This window comes from Brassica napus, chromosome A7 (assembly GCF_020379485.1).
Source record: "Brassica napus cultivar Da-Ae chromosome A7, Da-Ae, whole genome shotgun sequence".
Lineage (NCBI taxonomy): Eukaryota > Viridiplantae > Streptophyta > Magnoliopsida > Brassicales > Brassicaceae > Brassica > Brassica napus.
This window is the reverse complement of record NC_063440.1, coordinates 878,636-896,926: the sequence shown is the minus strand read 5'-3', so window position 1 is coordinate 896,926 and position 18,291 is coordinate 878,636. Positions and strand designations below refer to the sequence as shown.

General features: G+C 39.4%; 3 protein-coding genes and 1 pseudogene across 3 annotated transcripts; 3 read left to right on the top strand and 1 right to left on the bottom strand.

Moving 5' to 3' along the window:
• The first annotated feature begins 2,511 nt into the window (after positions 1-2,511).
• LOC106402159 (WD-40 repeat-containing protein MSI4) lies at positions 2,512-5,767 on the top strand. Its single transcript, XM_013842838.3, has 15 exons — positions 2,512-2,849; positions 2,986-3,049; positions 3,130-3,216; positions 3,313-3,375; positions 3,559-3,624; positions 3,735-3,809; positions 3,972-4,047; positions 4,122-4,317; positions 4,428-4,509; positions 4,590-4,663; positions 4,760-4,871; positions 4,959-5,033; positions 5,130-5,197; positions 5,279-5,378; positions 5,477-5,767. The coding sequence occupies exons 1-15, from the start codon at positions 2,593-2,595 to the stop codon at positions 5,576-5,578; spliced, it is 1,497 nt and encodes a 498-aa protein (XP_013698292.2). The 5' UTR covers positions 2,512-2,592; the 3' UTR covers positions 5,579-5,767.
• A 233-nt stretch (positions 5,768-6,000) lies between these two features.
• Positions 6,001-7,538, bottom strand: LOC106400273 (annotated as a pseudogene).
• Positions 7,539-9,789: 2,251 nt separating this feature from the next.
• On the top strand, positions 9,790-11,427 carry BNAA07G01170D. The gene is made up of 2 exons (XM_013838444.3): positions 9,790-10,166; positions 10,794-11,427. The coding sequence occupies exons 1-2, from the start codon at positions 10,061-10,063 to the stop codon at positions 11,294-11,296; spliced, it is 609 nt and encodes a 202-aa protein (XP_013693898.2). The 5' UTR covers positions 9,790-10,060; the 3' UTR covers positions 11,297-11,427.
• A 174-nt stretch (positions 11,428-11,601) lies between these two features.
• LOC125575361 lies at positions 11,602-16,920 on the top strand. Its single transcript, XM_048737266.1, has 4 exons — positions 11,602-11,728; positions 11,933-12,012; positions 12,223-12,411; positions 12,493-16,920. Exon 4 carries the CDS (start codon positions 15,772-15,774, stop codon positions 16,918-16,920), a length of 1,149 nt encoding a protein of 382 aa, XP_048593223.1. The 5' UTR covers positions 11,602-11,728; positions 11,933-12,012; positions 12,223-12,411; positions 12,493-15,771.
• The last annotated feature ends 1,371 nt before the right edge of the window (positions 16,921-18,291 follow it).

The following is an 18,291-nucleotide window of genomic DNA, read 5'->3' as shown; positions in this document are numbered from 1 at the left end:
CGAATTCTAAAAAACAAAAGCAATCTTTAGTAAATAGTATTTTACTAAAAAAAAAATCTTAATAAACATTTTTCGTTTCACTTTAGTTGTCGTTTTAGGTTTATACACATATATTAAGAAAACATTTAATTTTCATATTTCTAAACTAAAAACATCATTACATATACACTTAACTATATTTCAACCAATAGAAATATAAAATAGATAATATTGTTAATAAATTTTGCATTCAAAATATAAAACGACACTTAAAATGAAATAAAATTTTAACTCTAAACGACAACTAATATGAAACGGAGGGAGTAATATCTAACGAAACCTCAAAACTCATATGCAAAACAAATTAAATGGACTAAACCTATGAGTTTTGAGGTTGATTGTTTGCAGATCCTACACTAACTTTTGGTTTTTTATTTTTATCAATAAGGACTTTTTAAAAAACAGATTCCCTAAAAAATAGGGAAACCATATTTTTTGTTAACTACCTATATTCAAGCAAAAACCAAAAAACCATATTTTGTTGGTTTTCTAAACTACGTACGTCGATACGTGGGTTTTGTATACCTTTTTATTTTTTATTAAATTATTTCTATATTTATGTATTAATACAAGAAAATATTAATAAGAAAGGATTAAAGTGATAAAAAGTAATTATTCCAAATCACTAAAGTTAAATAAATTATTTTACATTTATAATCTAATATGAAAAATATAAAAAAAATTGTATACAAAGGAATAAATTAACATAATTATTTATTTTTAATTTCAACCAATGTAAATATTTTTACTGACAATTTGTAGATATTTATTTTTCATTTATTAAACTAAAGGTTTCCCTATATTTATTAAAAAACACTTTAAAATCGAACTATTAATATTTATTTATATATTTGAATTTTCTAAATTTATATACTTCTACCACAATTTTAAAATGTAATTCATTTTTATTTAGTTTGTTTACAAAAATAATTATTAATTGTGTATTGTCATATAATATATACGAATGTAGGTTCATTTATTTATATCCGGTCAAGACAAGCAATACAATAATTTTATTATTTTAAACATTTTCTAAGATAAATAAATTTATCTTAATGTGGTAAAGTATGTAATATTTATTATTTTTATAGTAAGTAGAATTTTATTATTAGTATTTAATAAATTTCAGCTTCAAACAAAAATAATAAATCATCATAATTTAAACAAAAAATAAAAAAAAATATTTATTATTTTTAGTTTTAGAAAAATAAAAAATTTACAGAAAAAATAACGATAAAAAGCTATGAATAAAAATTATGTTAGCATTTTTAATCACAGTTTTTGTTTTAAAATAACTTTATCAAACAAATTTATGTGTGCTTTGATAACAGTATTTTATATTTTACTACTAAGAATATTATTTTTATTCTATTAGTTTTAAAAGCAAAATCAAAAACTAAAAACCAAAATCTAAAACAACTATTCATGTTTTTCAAAAAAACAAAATCTACTGTAAAATCAAAAACCAAAATCTAAAAACCAAAAACTAAAATCCAAAAACAAGAAACTAAAATCTAAAAACTAGGAAAACAATCATCACCTAGAAGTTTTAGTTAGAAACTTTTTTTCCTCTGTCATAATCCTCAAGGAGCAGCTGTACCTCAATCTCCGACAAAAATGGAAATTCGTCACCGTTTCTCCTCCGTGTATATACAGTCTGAGAAGCCATGATTCTCAATCTTAAGACCCCACCGGGTTTATCCCGAAGAACTTTCTCACCGGTTGGTGAAGATCTCGTACACTATCGAAGGCCTCGTTTCGTATTTTGTTAACTTCATGTATTGTTTGTTAACTTCATGTATTGTTTGTTAAGTGGTGGGGTTTATAATTAAAAAAATATATTAAAAATTTCAAAATAAAAATTTGAAAAATAATTTCTAAAAACATTTTTGAATTGAAAAACAACTGCAATTGTTTTTGAAAAATGTATAAAAAGTTTTGAATTTGAACACATATAATTCGATAAAGTTTTTTTATTTTTCTATTTTTTATTTATTTATATTTATATATCTATAAAGCAAAGGGTAATAAAACCTCATTTGATTATTATTTTTTTTGGTGACAAAAATTTAAAAATTATGATTTGAGAGAATTGATCATAATTGAAACATGGACAACCCATTTTGATACATCTAATATAGTACTTGGACTTTGTGGACAATTCAGTTGGACACAATTTAGATCATCAATATCCTAGAAAATTGAAATATCTATCTAAATAAGTCTAATTTGAATGGGGACATTGAAGTGTTTCAAGAAAAAAGAAAAAAAAAAAAAGAATGGGGACATAGACATTCCATTTGACACTCGTATTCTGAGGTGGTAACAGGACGTGAATGTTATTAAAAACACATATCGTGCTGTTTGTAGTTCGTGATATCGAACAACGTGCAGTCTTACCTGTGTTTGAAACGGCAGGCCATCCGTTATTAAGGAGACTTGTTTTTAATTGTTTAGTGATTTTTTTTTAATGGCAGTGTGGAGGAGGAGAGGGGGAGATACGGTATTGTCTTACTGTAGAGAGTAAAATCAAATAAAAGAGAGGAGAGAAAGATGGAGAGCGACGAAGCAGCAGCAGCAGCGTCTCCTCAAGGGAGCGGAGGAACCGTAACTCCGGCGCCGAAGAAGAGAGGCCGGAAACCTAAGATCAAGGAGGATTCGCAGACGAAGGAGCAGAGCGGGAAGGAGAGCGGGGGGAAGAAGACGAAGCAGAGTGTGGACGAGAAGTACACTCAGTGGAAAGGTCTCGTGCCCATCCTCTACGACTGGCTCGCCAACCACAACCTCGTCTGGCCTTCCCTCTCTTGCAGGTCGGCCCTTTCTCTCCTCCTTCTAGGGTTTCGATTGAATTGCATTTCCGGTTTAATTAGGAAGAGATAAACCAGATAGTTTAGGTGCTGTATTCATGTTTTATCCAGTCCTCTTTGTTGTTTGGGCTTTTCACAGATGGGGTCCACAGCTTGACCAAGCAACTTACAAGAATCGCCAGCGTCTTTACCTCTCTGAACAAGTCAGTCTCTCTTGCTATCATTTCAGAAACTGATCTCATTAGCTTATTTGTAATTTTTTTTTCCTTGTTTGTGTCACCAGACTGATGGTAGTGTGCCCAACACTCTTGTCATAGCTAATTGCGAAGTTGTTAAGCCAAGGGTCGCTGCAGCTGAGCACATATCTCAGGTCATTACTAGCTTTTCAACCAATATGTGCTCTTTTCCTCTCTACAATGAAGAAATTTACTGTCGTATTTACTATCTTGTGCTAATGTGTTCTCAGTTCAATGAAGAAGCACGTTCTCCATTTGTGAAGAAGTACAAGACCATCATTCACCCTGGCGAGGTTTGAATTCTGACCACTCTAAGATATTCCTGTATCAACATTCTTGGTTCTACTTCTGTTTCTTGCATAATTCCATTGTATCCGCACAACTGTTTAAACCAGCTCATGAATTTACTCCTTTGGCACTTTGATGAGAGTAAAACCATGTTTTGATGTGTATGTATCACTAATTTGCGATTGCAGGTTAACAGAATCAGGGAACTCCCACAGAACAGTAAGATTATTGCTACTCACACCGACAGTCCTGATGTAAGTTCTGCTGCTTCTATTTTGTTATGGTCGTGAAATTTGTTGGTTCTTTGCTTTGTTTTGGACGTATTTCCAGTTTCAGTTATCTGAATACAGTATGTTGGTTTCAGGTTCTCATTTGGGATGTTGAAACCCAACCAAACCGTCATGCTGTGCTTGGGGCTGCAACTTCCCGTCCGGATTTGGTATGTCCACTTCTGAGAAATATCGTGGCAAATCATTGCTTGCGCTTTATTCTTTTTTTTTCCCTCTTAACTTAATCATTGGTAGTGATATTATCTATTTGATTTCTTCTTAAATACTGCTACTTGTTTGCAGCATCTGAGCCATTTTTTTTTTTGTTGCAGATACTAACTGGACACCAAGACAATGCTGAATTCGCTCTTGCAATGTGCCCAACCGAGCCCTTTGTCCTCTCTGGAGGTATGTGTTTCTGTGATTTGTAGTGTCTGATCCTTTGTTTACACCAGTTTCTCATAAAAAGGTTCTTCTCTTAGGCAAGGACAAGTCAGTTGTTTTGTGGAGTATCCAGGACCACATCACAACGGTTGGTACAGATTCCAAATCATCTGGATCGATCATCAAGCAGACTGGTGAAGGTGGTGATAAGACTGAGAGTCCTTCTGTTGCCCCCCGAGGTGTATATCATGGCCATGACGACACAGTTGAAGATGTGGCATTCAGCCCGACCAGGTAACTTCTTAGAACAGTTTCCTCCTTGTAATATCTATATTTTTCATGGAAAATGCTGAACTTTTCATGCTTTCTTGATGATGCTTCTGGTGAATTTTTGTATCGTGAAGTGCGCAAGAGTTCTGCAGTGTTGGTGACGATTCTTGCCTTATTCTATGGGATGCAAGAACTGGCACTAGCCCTGTCACGAAGGTGTCATAGCCTCTTGATCCTATCAAAATTTTGAAGTTCTTACCTTCTGTTTCTTTTATATTGTTTTTTGTATTTACCAGGTTGAAAAGGCTCACGATGCTGATCTTCATTGTGTCGACTGGAATCCTCATGACGACAATCTGATCCTAACAGGGTATGATAAAATAATTATACATAAATCATTAAGGACTTAGGGAAAGTGTTTAGAATATGCATACGTGTACTCATTAGATATACTTGAATGTTTCAGGTCTGCAGACAACACTGTCCGGTTGTATGATCGCAGGAACCTTACCTCAAATGGAGTTGGTACGCCCATCTACAAATTTGAAGGCCACAGAGCTGCTGTTCTTTGCGTTCAGGTTTCAACAACAGCTATTATGTTTCTTTTTGCATTATTATGCCTGTACTTTGTTAACTCTCTGATACCATCTTGTTAATCAACTCAGTGGTGTCCTGATAAGTCATCTGTTTTTGGGAGTTCTGCTGAAGATGGTCTCTTGAACATCTGGGATTATGACAGGGTGTGTACATAAGTCACTCAGATATGTCTGAAATGATCATTTCTTATAGTTGATACTTAATTGCACTCATGTTTTGTTTGGTTAACTATCCATCAGGTCAGTAAGAAGTCTGATCGTGCAGCTAAAAGCCCCGCTGGTCTCTTCTTCCAGCATGCTGGTCACAGGTTCTTAAAGACTTGATTATAACTCTCTTACGTTACGTGTCTCATTTACTTGCTTTTAAGTGTTTATATATGCTTTCTTAGGGACAAAGTTGTTGATTTCCACTGGAATGCGGCGGACCCTTGGACTATTGTTAGTGTGTCTGATGACTGTGAGACTACTGGTGGAGGTGGAACATTGCAGGTAAACCTTGAAACACTTTCTTGGTACCTCATGAGAGCAAATTTTGTCGATAAAGAAAAGTAAATGTGTTATGTTTATACTATCTTCTTCTTTGGTAGATATGGCGGATGAGTGACTTGATTTACAGGCCGGAAGAGGAAGTTTTGGCAGAGTTGGAAACGTTCAAGTCGCATGTTATGACATGTGCCTCTAAACCTTGAGGGAAAAGAAACAAAAATATAACATTGTCTATCCATCTATCTTATCGCCTATGTGGTAAAACTAATGCGGTTTAGTTGTCGTTTTAGCGAGGAATACTATCTTCTTCTTTAGTTTGTGTTTTGAAAACTGGTTTCAGTTTTGTTGTGTTTCCGAATAAGAAAACAATTACTAATCCATTTTAATTTCGATTTTGGTGTTTTTGCCTTTTCTGTATAACTAGAAACTATATTCAAATTATTTTCTATGCTTAAATGTATAGATAGAATCAAAGTAAAGACTCGAAAAATATAACTATAAAAAATATCATAAAGTTGCATAAGAATTTTTTTTAACACAACTTGCTTTCATTAGATTAATCTCTTGGACTACAATCACAAGAGGGAATTAAGCATCTTCTTGAAAAAGAAAAACAAACTACAACAACAAAAAAAATTAAACATGATAATTCTTCAAAGTAAGTTGACAGCGAATTCGAGTCGAAACTTGAATGAGTAGATAAAGCTTTTACGACAAAGTCAAACAGCAGAGATTTAGTCACATTTTGTAGTGACGTTGAGAGCCAAAGTTGCATAAGCTTTTACGACTAAGTCGAACAGCAGAGATTTAGTCATATTTTGTAGAGACGTTGAGAGCCAAAGTTGCATAAGAATATCATTCAAAGGAAAAAACGAAAACAGCAGTAAACTGTTACAAAGACACTTGACTATCAATGTGATTCGGGAAAACATGGAGCGCATAAGGTCGGTGTTCATTATGGAGAGATACCTGGTCTGCTAATCCCTTAAATTCAAATTTTCTCCAGCTGTTTTTCACCGGATCGCATAGTAAAATATAAGACGATTGGCTACGCCTTGTTGGAACAAAAATAAACTCGCCAACATGAGTGAAACCTGTTAGTTTGAAACTCAGATAATCTAAATCAGCAAAAGGTGAAAGAAAGTCTTGTCCCGACCATATGTGTTTCTGTGCATCCTCCAAAATCCATAATCTTCTATTTTTTGTTCTATAACTCATTCTACTAAGAAAAGCCAACCTTCCCTTATATGTTATCAGCAGTCCCGAAAAGTATCCCGAAGGTAGTTTTATCATATCGAACTTTTCAGATCTGACATCAAAGCTCATTACAACACCAGATGCTAGATAATATATCACACCCTCGATGTATCGCTCATATGTATCACTGGTGGGACGATGCGTAATATTAGTTTTGACATTTCTCCATGATTTTTGAGCTGATCCCAATGTAAAAACTCGACACACATAAAGTCCTTTTAAAGGGAAGACACACTACTTTATGTTTACCTTCAATGGGATCATATCCTAACAACAGTGTTGTCTTTTTCCAGTCCTTACATGGTATGGGTAAAATTGGTAAAGCTATGAACTGTCTCGTGCTAGGGTTCCAGACTATCGGGTTTTCTGATTCTTGAAAGCAGATCAAGCCATGGACAGATTCCTTAGATGAGAACCGATTATAACAACTTGGGAGCTTCATCATATGATGATGATCAAAAGACAGAGAAGAAGAGTAGGACCTGTTCGAGTTCTGAGTGTGTTGTGGAATAGAGGAAACATACAAGTCCGAGTCGTCATATTTTTGGAAACAGAGTAGAAGGCGCGGCCGTGGGAAAGATGGGTCGGAGGTGATTGATGACCAAAGCTTGGACACACAACTGAACCTAGCAACAGATTTCTCAGGCAGCCTTGAGAGTATCTCTATGGTTAGGTCGGTAGGAATCGATTGTGTTCTTCCCTTTCGGTAGCGTGTTTTCCTCTTCTTCTTTTCTTTTGGCTCCATATTTTACTCAAAGCCCTAATTTGATCATAAGAGATCGACCCTTGTATATATATTAAAAAAATATATAATCTAACATAAAACAAAAAGGCAAAAATACTAAAACCTAATTTACGTATAGAAAAGGAAACACAACAAAAACCTTAGAAAGTCCTAATCTCTCGTATAATGTTTCAACGATGAGTAATCAGTGAGATCTCCCTTGTATTACTTAGTTTTCATTTCAAATAAATTGAAATTATGCCGAAAACACTTTTACAACCACTCTAAACATGGACACAAAAATAAAAGTTAAGATGGTTGGTCATGATTGATGTATGAAAAAAAACAGACGACAAATAAACCACAATAATTTTTTTTTTGGGGGGGGGGTGGGTGGGGGGGGGGGGGGGGGTGGGGTTATAACTTATAAGCACATTTCCATAGAACGCTTCAAATCAGATCCAGCTACAGCTACTGACGAACAAGCTTCAAGAATCCTCTACAACACACATATAATACAGATAAGTTTCGAACCTTGATCTGTACTCTCTTCTTGCTGAGAATGCTCCTTCTTGAATGTTTCAACTGCCTTGATCTGTTATCTTGATTCTTGAGTATGCGGAAACTAACGAGCCTGATACCACTTTTACGATTGAGTTCGACTTGTATGTGCGATTGAATCGAACTAAAGAAAAGTACTCAAGACACAAAGTTTAAGTTTGTTTTCCCAGTTCGAGAACCTCATGTTTGGTTTGTTTAACGATCCATCAGGTTAGTAAGAAGTCTGATCGTGCAGCTAAAAGCCCCGCTGGTCTCTTCTTTCAGCATGCTGGTCACAGGTTTTCAGAATAAGAAACAATTACTAATCCAAGTCCAATCCATTTTAATGATCTTAATTTTCTGTTTGATTCAAAGTCAGTTCTGGTGTTTTTGCATTTTATGAAGAACAATGTACTAAATAATTTTCATGGTTAAATATAGAATTTGGTTTCAGAACATAATTCAACTCTCCACAAACTTTTATTAATTATATTTATTATTGTCATACTCTATCACATTTAACATGTATGGATCCAAGAAAATGCTTTTTTCAATGGTGTAACAGAAGTAGCTATGAATTGCGTCTCTTCCATTTTAATAGGGTGATACCAAATTTACAAACACATAGTAGTAGGTACAACCATAAAGGAGGTATTTAGGATCAAAGGTATATCGATCAAGTGTTTAGGGATAGACACAGATGGTTTAAAGGGGGATATTTATTTTATTAAGAACGCTCAAGGATTATTATAAAGGACTCAAGAGAGTCTTTAAGATTTAACTTTCTCAACTCACTTGGCTTAGATCACAACACTCTCCAAACCTCCTTATTTATAGTTAATATCTGATACTTATTTTGATAAAAAAAAATTATGTTAAACTAGACACGATGGAAAAAGAACAAATCGATTGCGAAAACAACATATGGACGTGGACAACTCAAAACACCATGTGCAAACTTGTTCATCCTTGTATTTTTTTCTTGATATATGTTGAATCACAAATCTAAAAATCTTCATCGCTAATATTCTTCAGAGTAAGCCGATCACTATATTGATAACACCATATTTACCAGTTCAGAAAAGTCTATTGCAAACACTAAATCCAAATTTTTAGGGGCCCTAAATATAAAACTGCGCGATTTGTTTCGTATATTAATTATTTGTTCTCGTAGTTTCTTATGTATGAATTAACTAATATAGAAATATTATGGATATAACAAAATATTAACCTATTTTGCATATATTTAATATTTGATTTTTCTAGGTGATAGACTTTAAATAATATATAGAGTATTTATAGTAAATAATCGATAGACTTTAAATAGTATGTTGATTATTTTCTATAGGAAATAATCTAAATCTGGTTCTAAAGGTTTAAGGTTTTCAGATATTGGTAGCTTTTAGGACTTCCTAATATTTTAGGGGTACATAGTTTTGGTTCTTGATCCTGATTTCTCAAGAGTCTTTAAGTGTTATTTTCTTCGGCTTAGATGTTAATTAAAGTAAACCAACTATATCTTATGGTTTTAGTTTGCATTGCATTGATAGTGAGTCTAAACCGGCTATAAATGAAAGTTACATTGTATTGAACTTGTGACAATAACATTATGGGTTTAGAAAGATGTTATAAAGTGTAAACCGTTTGTGCAAATTACACTTTAGAAGACAAAATAACAATTAACAAAATAGGAGTATATCAGTACTCTTATTAAATATAGATTTTTAAAATAAGTTTTTGATTTTATTTGCAAAGATTTTTCCGAGGGAAGTATCATAAAAATATTGAAATTAGAATCAAATGCAATGTTCTAAATATTAATTAATAAAGGTCTCTTAATTTGAGCTTTTCAAGAAGCCTCTTGATGAGCTAGAGTATTTCGAAACCCAATTGAACAAACCCACACGCCATCAAGTCAGTAAAGACTGTTTCGGAGAAGACCAAAGCCAGAAACTTTCTTTTTTCTTTCCAAAAACTGTAATAAAAATTTGCTTGACGAGGAAGCAAAATCAAATCACAAGCAGAAGGAGAAGAATCGTGGGGGATGACATCAAATTAGGGTTTTGAAACCTTCATTTTCTTTTGCGACGATACTATAATCTCTCGAGAAGCGGTATAATACGGAAGATCCGAGTCGGGTTTCGCGATATTTCAATCGGATCCGATGGAGCCGTCTCCTCCCACCGGATCCCAACCACCGCAGAAAGCTGTTCCCAGACTGGCTACAATGGGCTGGCGAACTATGCTGATCTTCAATCTTGGTCTTGCAGGTATCATTAGCTTACGTCCATAACGTGTTTGATGAAATGCCTAGCTGAGTAATGTTCTTTCAAAATCTTTATTTATGTATGAAGCAACATGACAATTTATTCTATAATTCATCATTTATTGAGAGGAATTTGATTGAAATTACTAGAATCCCCTTTTTAAAACGAACTCTGATAGAGTTTGATTTAGCATGCTTATTGTTTATATTCTTTAGCGATTTGAAAAGACATTGAACTTAGTTAAATGCAGTATCCTTGTGTTTTTTCAGCTAAAGGGTTACATTGAATAGAAGTCGCACATAGATTCTTGTTAAAATTTTGGTTTATGGACGTGTAATTGCATTGCACATTTTATTGTATTGTGTTTTCATTCCTTCTCTTGAAATGTTTAAGTGTAGTACCAATGTTTCTTTAGCATATTCTCATTCAACCCATCTCAATTGTATTTTGATTCATGCTGGCAATGTCTTAATATCCTCAATAGTATAACTTTTGAAGCTTGGTCTGAATCAAAAGCGTGAAAACCATATTTGATGCATGTGCGTTATAAGCAGTTTGAATATTAATAATAGAACAGTCATGTTCTTCTTCCACTTCAGTGTTTGCTAATTTGATGATTTGTTTCTGCAGCTTTTATATTTGCGAAAAAACGAGAAAGAGACATTGATGTGGGCGAAAAAATGGGAGTTAAAAAGGGTAGTAAGGGTGCGAAAAAAAGTGTTGTTAACACCGAGGTCGAGAAGAACGTTTCAGAAACTGACAAGGCTACGAAACCAGAAACTGCAGTACCGAAGAAGGAAGAAGCCAAACCGGTCCCTAAACCGGATCCTCTGTTTGAGTTTACGGATTCAGCAGCAGCTGATGAGTTGGTGTTTCAGGGTGGTGCGGCGACTGAGCCTGTACAGGTACCAAGGAAACCGATTCCAGAAGATGAGCAAAGAGAGCTTTTCAAGTGGAACTTGGAAGAGAAAAGGAAGATTGAACCAAAAGACAGGAAAGAGAAGAAACTGATCGATGAAGAGAAAGCTGTCTTGAAACAGTTCATTCGCGCAGAGAGGGTTCCAAAACTTCTCCCTGATGATTCTGTTGATTCTTCACTTCGTGATTGGGACAAATTCTTCTCCTCCAAGTAGAAGAGAGAAACATAAGACTAATTGTACTTGCTTTACTTGTTGGTACACTCATTGCTTTTCTTACTACATTGATTATGTTGACTCTCTACAGTAAAAAAAAAAAAACAGCTTGAATGCGATCTCTGAACGAACTTTGGGTGTTATTACAATTTTTAAAGATTTAGGAATTAAGAGTAATTTTCAATAAATGGAGGGACTATATGCAAAAGAGGGAAAATATTTGATTAGAGGTATAAATTTGATTAGAGGGAAAATATTTGATTAGAGGTATAAATTTGAATGTTTGAATTTGGTAGAAAAAGGGAGAAGCGTCGTGCCAATAAGGGTTTGGCAGCCAGGTGTTGATAAGCTAGAAGAGGGAGAAGAGCTTCAGTGTGACCCTTCTGCTTATAATTCCCTTCATGGCTTCCATGTTGGTTGGCCCTGTTTGAGGTAATTTTAGACTATTCTTAGCTAATAAGCTTCATTAATTTATTGATTTGTAGAGATACTCTTATATGTTCCATGAGAAAGTTATACTCTGTTTATGAAATTGTGTAATACAAATGTATCATCTTACCATCTGAATCATAAAGTTGAGAAATTTATTGTTTTTGAATGGTTTGGTGATTTGACTCTTTATTTTCTTTGTTTCAGTTTTGACATTTTTAGGTGATAAGTTGGGTTTGAGCCGAACTGAGTTTCCTCACACATTGTATATGGTGGCTGGGACTCAGGTAAAGTCTTGTACCTTTATGTCTTCAAATGTTGTTTTATTCTAGACTCTTGCGTTGAATCCTGTGAATGGTTTGTTCCCCTCCATTTTAGGCTGAGAAAGCACCTTGGATCTCCATAGGGTTGTTGAAAATCAGCAACGTATATCTTAATTTGTGTTTTTGCTCTAGAATCTTGAAATCCTGTGAATTGTTTCTTTCCCTTCCATATAGGCTGAGAAAGCACCTTGGAATTCGATAGGATTGTTTAAAATCAGCAGCTTATCTGGTAAGAGACGTGATGTAGTGCCCAAGAATCTAGTGAATGGTGATGACGGTATGGAGGATGAGGATGATGAAGGTGAGGACAGTGACAGCGATGAGGAAAGCGAAGATGGAGCTTCCTCTGCTCCAAATATTCAGGTAACGTTCGCCTAGTCGTATCTGAAGTGGAGAAAGTCTTCATGGTTGTTACTTTGTCTCAAAAATTGTTTGGATGTACAGGTTCGCAGGGTTGCTTGTTTGTACAGGATTCGGTTGATTAGAATGAAGAACTTAGAAAATGGGGTGACTAAAGACGTTTTATTAGAATCGACACAATGGGTTACAAGACTGATCAAAGATAGGAGACAAGATCAGAGGTTTAAACGACAAGATCAAAGAGATGATTAGGAAACCCTAAATCTAGCCGCTTAGTATGTGATTTGTTCCAAAAGTCCCTCTCTCGTTGCCTCCTCCTCCTCTCTTATAGTACCCTTGTGCGTGATGCCCTAATCGCGCCTATCCTTTGGGCCTTGTCGCCCAAAGGCCGAGTATGTGGGCCTCGATACTATTTCGTCCGAGCCGAGTATAGCTGATCGGCTCAGCTGACCGGCTTAAAGTACTCTAGGGTCGAGCTGACGTTTCTAGCCGCTAAGCCGACTAAGCTCGATCGACCTTGTCGGGCTAGGGCCTGTTATATGATGGGCCTTGTGGAGGGATGTAATCCATCTCCTACAATAAGTCCCCCCCCAGTTCACTTGTGAGCGGCTTGTCGGTCTCAGTGAATTTGTGGGTCGGGTTCGTTCATATAATAGGACCTAATGTCGACGATGGCTCGTTTTATCGGTGTGTGGTTTTAGTCGCGTACCGCATCTGGTCGCTCCGTGTTGTGTCTTCTCACGATGCGTTATGCTTTACTCGGGAGGTAAACTCCTCGAATGAAGAGCCCAAGCGGTCTTTGGATGGTTAACTCTGTTGAGTTGGTTCGGGCCAGAACCGGAGATTAATTTTTGTCCGGTTTCTTGATTGAAAACCGGTTTGGGCGAGAAACCGAACCGTCGCGAGTAGGTTTTTGGGCATTTAGGCGGCCCTTGAAGCCCATTTAGGCCTTTGTAGACCTAATGATGACGCTTCGAAGGGTGCGCCTCGTTTTTGCTATAAATAGGCGTCTCTCCTTCGCTTTCGTCATTCTTCTCTGCAAGCTCAGGTACTCCACTTTCTCTCCCTTCTCTCTACTTTTATTTTCTCTCTCTAGATAAGCCTTCCGTAGCATAGGGTTTTTTGCTAGTGGTCTAGCTAGTTTAGTCGTTCCCCGAGTAGAAAGGATATGGCTCCAGGGAATCGGCTATCGCGCGAAGAAAAAGGGAAAGACATAGCTACCTCGCCAAGCCCGGCTAGGGATGCAGACGGGGGTCCGTTGGAGGATTTCGACATAATCCATCGTGATGCTCTGCGGGATACGGAGAATATGAGCCTTTCCCAGCGTCTTCTGGTCGCTGACGCCCATAGACAATTTCGCGAAGAAGCCGAAGAAAACGTTGTGAACGAGGATAGGGAGGCGAGTGGTTCTGAAGCGCCTAGCCTTGTCGTAAGGCCTAGGAGACGGGCTCGTCGAAGGGGTGGCATCGGCCAGTCAGACCGTCTTCCCGCCCCGAGAAGTGTTCCGTTCGACGAAGTAGACTGCCGTCCTGTGATTTATCACCCTGGCGGGATTTTCGAAGAACTACCTTCGCTGCCTCCCGAAGCGTTACGCGACCCGCGAGTTCAATCGTGGAGAAACGTTCTCAGTTCCTGCTCTTCCCACGAGACCGTGAAGAGATTGCTGAGGGAGTGTGGTGGTGCCGGAGTCACCTTCATTATTCCTTCGGCTGAACAACGGCCGTGGTCGCCACCGGTTGGTTACCAGTGCGTGTATGAATCCTACTTCAAGGATCAGACGAAGCTCTGGTTCCCAATCCCCAGACTAATCACGTCTTACGCGTTTCGTCGGGATATCGCCATCTCCCAGCTGCTGAACGGGTCGCTGCGCATAGCCGTCATGTTGATGGTTATGGCCGCGGAGATGGATGTTTCGATGAGCGTGAGAGTATTTGAGGAGCTAACTTTTACGAAGGCGGAGCCTAACGGGATCTTCTCGGTAAAGATGAGAGCGAGTTACAACGTTTTGACCGGTCATCCCAACAAGACGCAGGATTGGCAACGTGCATATTTCTTCATTAAGTCCGACGAGCATGCCTTCGAGGAGCCGCCGGGGGACGATTATCGCGTTTTATGGAATAAGCAACTTGGTAGAAATTTGTCTGTTTACTCGTATTCTGATCGATGGTTCTGACGTTCCCTTTTTCTTTTGCAGTTCGTCATCCCAATACGATCGCCTATCCCGAGAAGTTCTTTGAAACCGCTCAACTGATCGCGACGCACAGTCATCTCAGGTGGCCGGATCTTAGTCGGGAGTGGATACGTCGACAACAAGCTAGGATCGCCAGAGGTAAAGTGGCTGTTTACATTAGAGAGATGCTCTTGAATCTTTCTGTAGTCTTCGTATCTGATTTCTCTTTCTTGTATAGTTGATTGGGAATCGAGACTTCCTTGTGTACTCGGTCCCCGCAAATCACGTCTTTCCCTATTTACTCGGAAGCAACAGAAACTTCTCAACCGAGCTAGAAAAATGGAGGGAGTTCCCGACTTGAGTGCTTTGTTAAAAGGGAAGCTTCAAATGCTCTCGACGACACCGTCTTCTGCCGGCGCCTCGGAGGCCAGGCCTGTTCCCGTAGACGGAGATGCGAACTCCGAGCCGCCAGCTCAGAGTTCCCCAAAGAAGAAGACCAACAAGGCCAACAAGGCCAAAGCCAGGGACAGGAGTGTCCCTTTGGAAGTGGCGCCATCTTCTGCCAATGTCACTGAAGTCGCGGCTAAGAAGAAGAAGAAAAAAGGGAGCAAGAAAAGGTCTCGCGAGGAGGCTTCTGTTGAGGATAGGGAAACCTCAGCTGCCGTAAGGGATGATGATGCGGAAAGAGACGATCCAGCCGATTCTACTCGGGGATCGCCTGAGGAGCGTCCCAAGAAGAAGTCGAAGAAGAAAGCAGCGGAAGACGATGGGACTTCAGCTCCCGAGATTCCTTCCAGAAGTGGAGAAACGGCTACCGAAGTCGGAGATGGATCTCGGGGTGAATCTCCGTCGAGTAAGGGAGCCCGTTCGTCTTCTGCGAGGGAGACCGGTGCGGGAAGCGGAGGTTCGCTTCCGCGGAAGACGGGGGGAGGAGTTCGCTTTCCGGACCGCGTAGAGTTCCTTTACGACGAGGCGACTCCGTTGGTCCTGAATCCACTTCGGTGTGCTGAACTGACTCGCCAGATCCGTGGTGGGACCAAAGAGTTGCCGCCGGTCGAGGACTTATACTTCAAAAAGGAGTATATTGACGCGGCTATGGCGGGCAGACGGGTAAACTCGCTTTTCTCCTATTTCCCTTTTTCTTCCTTAAAATTTTTCTAAGTTTTTAATGCTTCACGCAGAGCGACGGGAGCATGAATTACCTCGTGGAGAAGTACGACAGCACCCTGAAGCAGACGATGGTCCAGCTGGGCGCCTCGGATAAACTCGCACGGACAAGATTGAGCGTAATCGAGAGGTTACGCGCTGAGAACAAAAAAGCCGGCGACAAAGCGGCCAAAGAGAAAGAGGTCCTCCGAGTTAAGTTTGAGGAGTTGGAGGACAAGCTGAAGTCTGACCGTCTTGCGAAGAAGGACGCTCTCCGCGAGAAAGCCCGCTTAGAGCGATTGGTCGCTTCCCTCGAGAAGGAGAAGGCTGAACTCGAGGAAGAGAGGGACGCTGTCGTCGGGACGCTGATCAAAGAGAGGCAACGTCTGAGGGATTCTAGGGTTCAGGAGGTCACCCGCGAGAGGATCAAGGTCCAGACGGCTATGGTGGACAAGTCTACTCGCTGTATAGGTAAGGTGAAGGGCTATCTGGATCGTCTCATGGCGCGAGAGAAGGCCAAGAACCTGTACGGGCAGGCTTCAGGAACCAAAAAGTGCCTCGAGATGATTAAAGATAGCGGGGTGGCGATTCCGCCGAGTATGATCAACATCTTCTCGGAGCAGGAGAAGATGTATGAAGCTAAAGTCGCCAATCTTTACCTCGAGCCGTTCTCTGAGGATGACTTTGCTCTCTCTCCTCTCAACCTTCCTTCTCGATTTGTGAATGAAGAGCTTATGGGAGTACTTGACCCGTATGGATCGAATGTTGGTCTGATTGGCCACGAGTCAGCCTCCCAGTTGATCACTTCCCGCGAGGCGACTGAAGATCCGATCGATGAGCCGATGGTTGACATTACTTCTGCTTTATCGGAGCGTACCGTCGTTCCCGAAGGAACTGCCATCGAGGAGTGCCTTGACGGGAACGACCCCGAGGAGACCGGGGACGCGATTCAAACAGACACGGGGGATGTAGCCGCTGAAGATCCGGTCTTAGTTTCTTCATCTGAGGAGCGAGAAGGGGACGAAGTGGGCGAGGAGGAGACCAGGTCATCGCCGGCGCTTGTTGAAGAGATGGACCCGATCCTGCCAGTTTCCGACCCTCCTGCTCCGGTTGAAGGCCTTGGTGATCAAGTCGTTGAACGGGAAACGACCGAAGCGCTCGACCCGAGTAGAGACGACCAGGATGTTGTGGTCTGATCTTGTTGTATGTTATATTTTAGAATGCTTTCATCGGTGGTCTTGATAGACCTTGTTGTTGTACTTTTAAAACTCTTTCCATTTTGTGTTTCTTGTCAGTATTTGCAACTCTTAAGCATTTTCATTAATCTGTTGTGTTTTGAAACATAAGATTTTCATATCCTTAATTGTTGCAAATAGACAAGTGATGAACCGGTAATTGGTTTTACTCGGCTATCATCATGTTTCGATTTGGAGTTGTCCAAAAGTCGATAACAAAGAATTGAGTATAAGAGTGAAAGGTCCTTCCGTCCGTTTCCTCAGTGACAATTAAGCAATCGGGTAGCTAAGCCGTTACTCGTTAGTCGAGAAAAGGCAGAGATTCACTCTTGTTTAGTCGGTTCAATGCTTGGGCATAGGTGAACCGTGACTGTTAAGGTCCTGGAGCCAAGTGTCTGATCAGGACATAGCTGCGAGAAAGGGAGCGTGAGTGTCCGCGTATCCTCTGCTGGAGGCACGGAAATTATGATGTGAAAGTCATTGTTTGTTCAATTGAGACCTAGGTAAGGTTTTGACTTTGGTTTTGTTATAGCTGGACCTGTTAAGGCTGCCTACGTACCTCGGTTGAGGATCAAGCCATTCGTAGTTCGTTTTTCCCGAGTAAAAGTGACTGTTGATGGCGCATTTACTCGGTCGAGTAGAAGTGACCACGGGGGTGCATCTACTCTGTTTTTTTTTGTTACAGCTGGACCTGTTAAGGCTGCCTACGTATCTCGGTTGAGGATCAAGCCATTCGTAGTTCGTTTTTCTCCAGAGTAAAAGTGACTGTTGATGGCGCATTTACTCGGTCGAGTAGAAGTGACCGCGGGGGTGCATCTACTCGGTTTTTTTTTTTTTTTTTTTTTTTTTTTTTACGTGTAAATACTTCTACGAGTAGAAACGTCGAAGATGCATTGAGTTCCATGATCGCGGGACTTCTTCTCCGCGCGAGGTTTGGAGTCGGTATACGCCAGGTTTAACAACTTTGATGATTTTGTATGGTCCCTCCCACCTGGCGCCGAGTTTACCGGCGTTAAGCTCTTTAGTGTTTTCAAACACTTTGCGCATGACGAGATCACCGAGTTCTAGAGGTCGGGCCCGGACCTTTTTGTTATAGTAGCTCTCAATCTGATTTTGGTAATTCTGGATGCGCAGCAGGGCTTGATCTCTCCGTTCTTCTATCTCATCGAGGGCGTCGAGTAGCATCTCCTTGTTTAGCTCGACGTATTGAGGCATTTTGGAGCGTCGGAGGCTTGAAACATTAACTTCAGCGGGAGCCATGGCTTCAACACCGTAGGCGAGAGAGAAGGGTGTCGATTTAGTCGATCCTCGTGGAGTCGTGCGATGGCTCCA

Excerpts from the sequence above, each read along its gene's own strand:
- LOC106402159 (XM_013842838.3), top strand. The coding sequence starts at position 2,593 with ATGGAGAGCGACGAAGCAGCAGCAGCAGCGTCTCCTCAAGGGAGCGGA. Across the intron at positions 3,050-3,129 it reads GTCTTTACCTCTCTGAACAA|ACTGATGGTAGTGTGCCCAA; the intron begins GTCAGTCTCTCT and ends TTGTGTCACCAG. Across the intron at positions 5,034-5,129 it reads ACATCTGGGATTATGACAGG|GTCAGTAAGAAGTCTGATCG; the intron begins GTGTGTACATAA and ends ACTATCCATCAG.
- BNAA07G01170D (XM_013838444.3), top strand. The coding sequence starts at position 10,061 with ATGGAGCCGTCTCCTCCCACCGGATCCCAACCACCGCAGAAAGCTGTT. Across the intron at positions 10,167-10,793 it reads CTTCAATCTTGGTCTTGCAG|CTTTTATATTTGCGAAAAAA; the intron begins GTATCATTAGCT and ends TTGTTTCTGCAG.
- LOC125575361 (XM_048737266.1), top strand. The coding sequence starts at position 15,772 with ATGAATTACCTCGTGGAGAAGTACGACAGCACCCTGAAGCAGACGATG.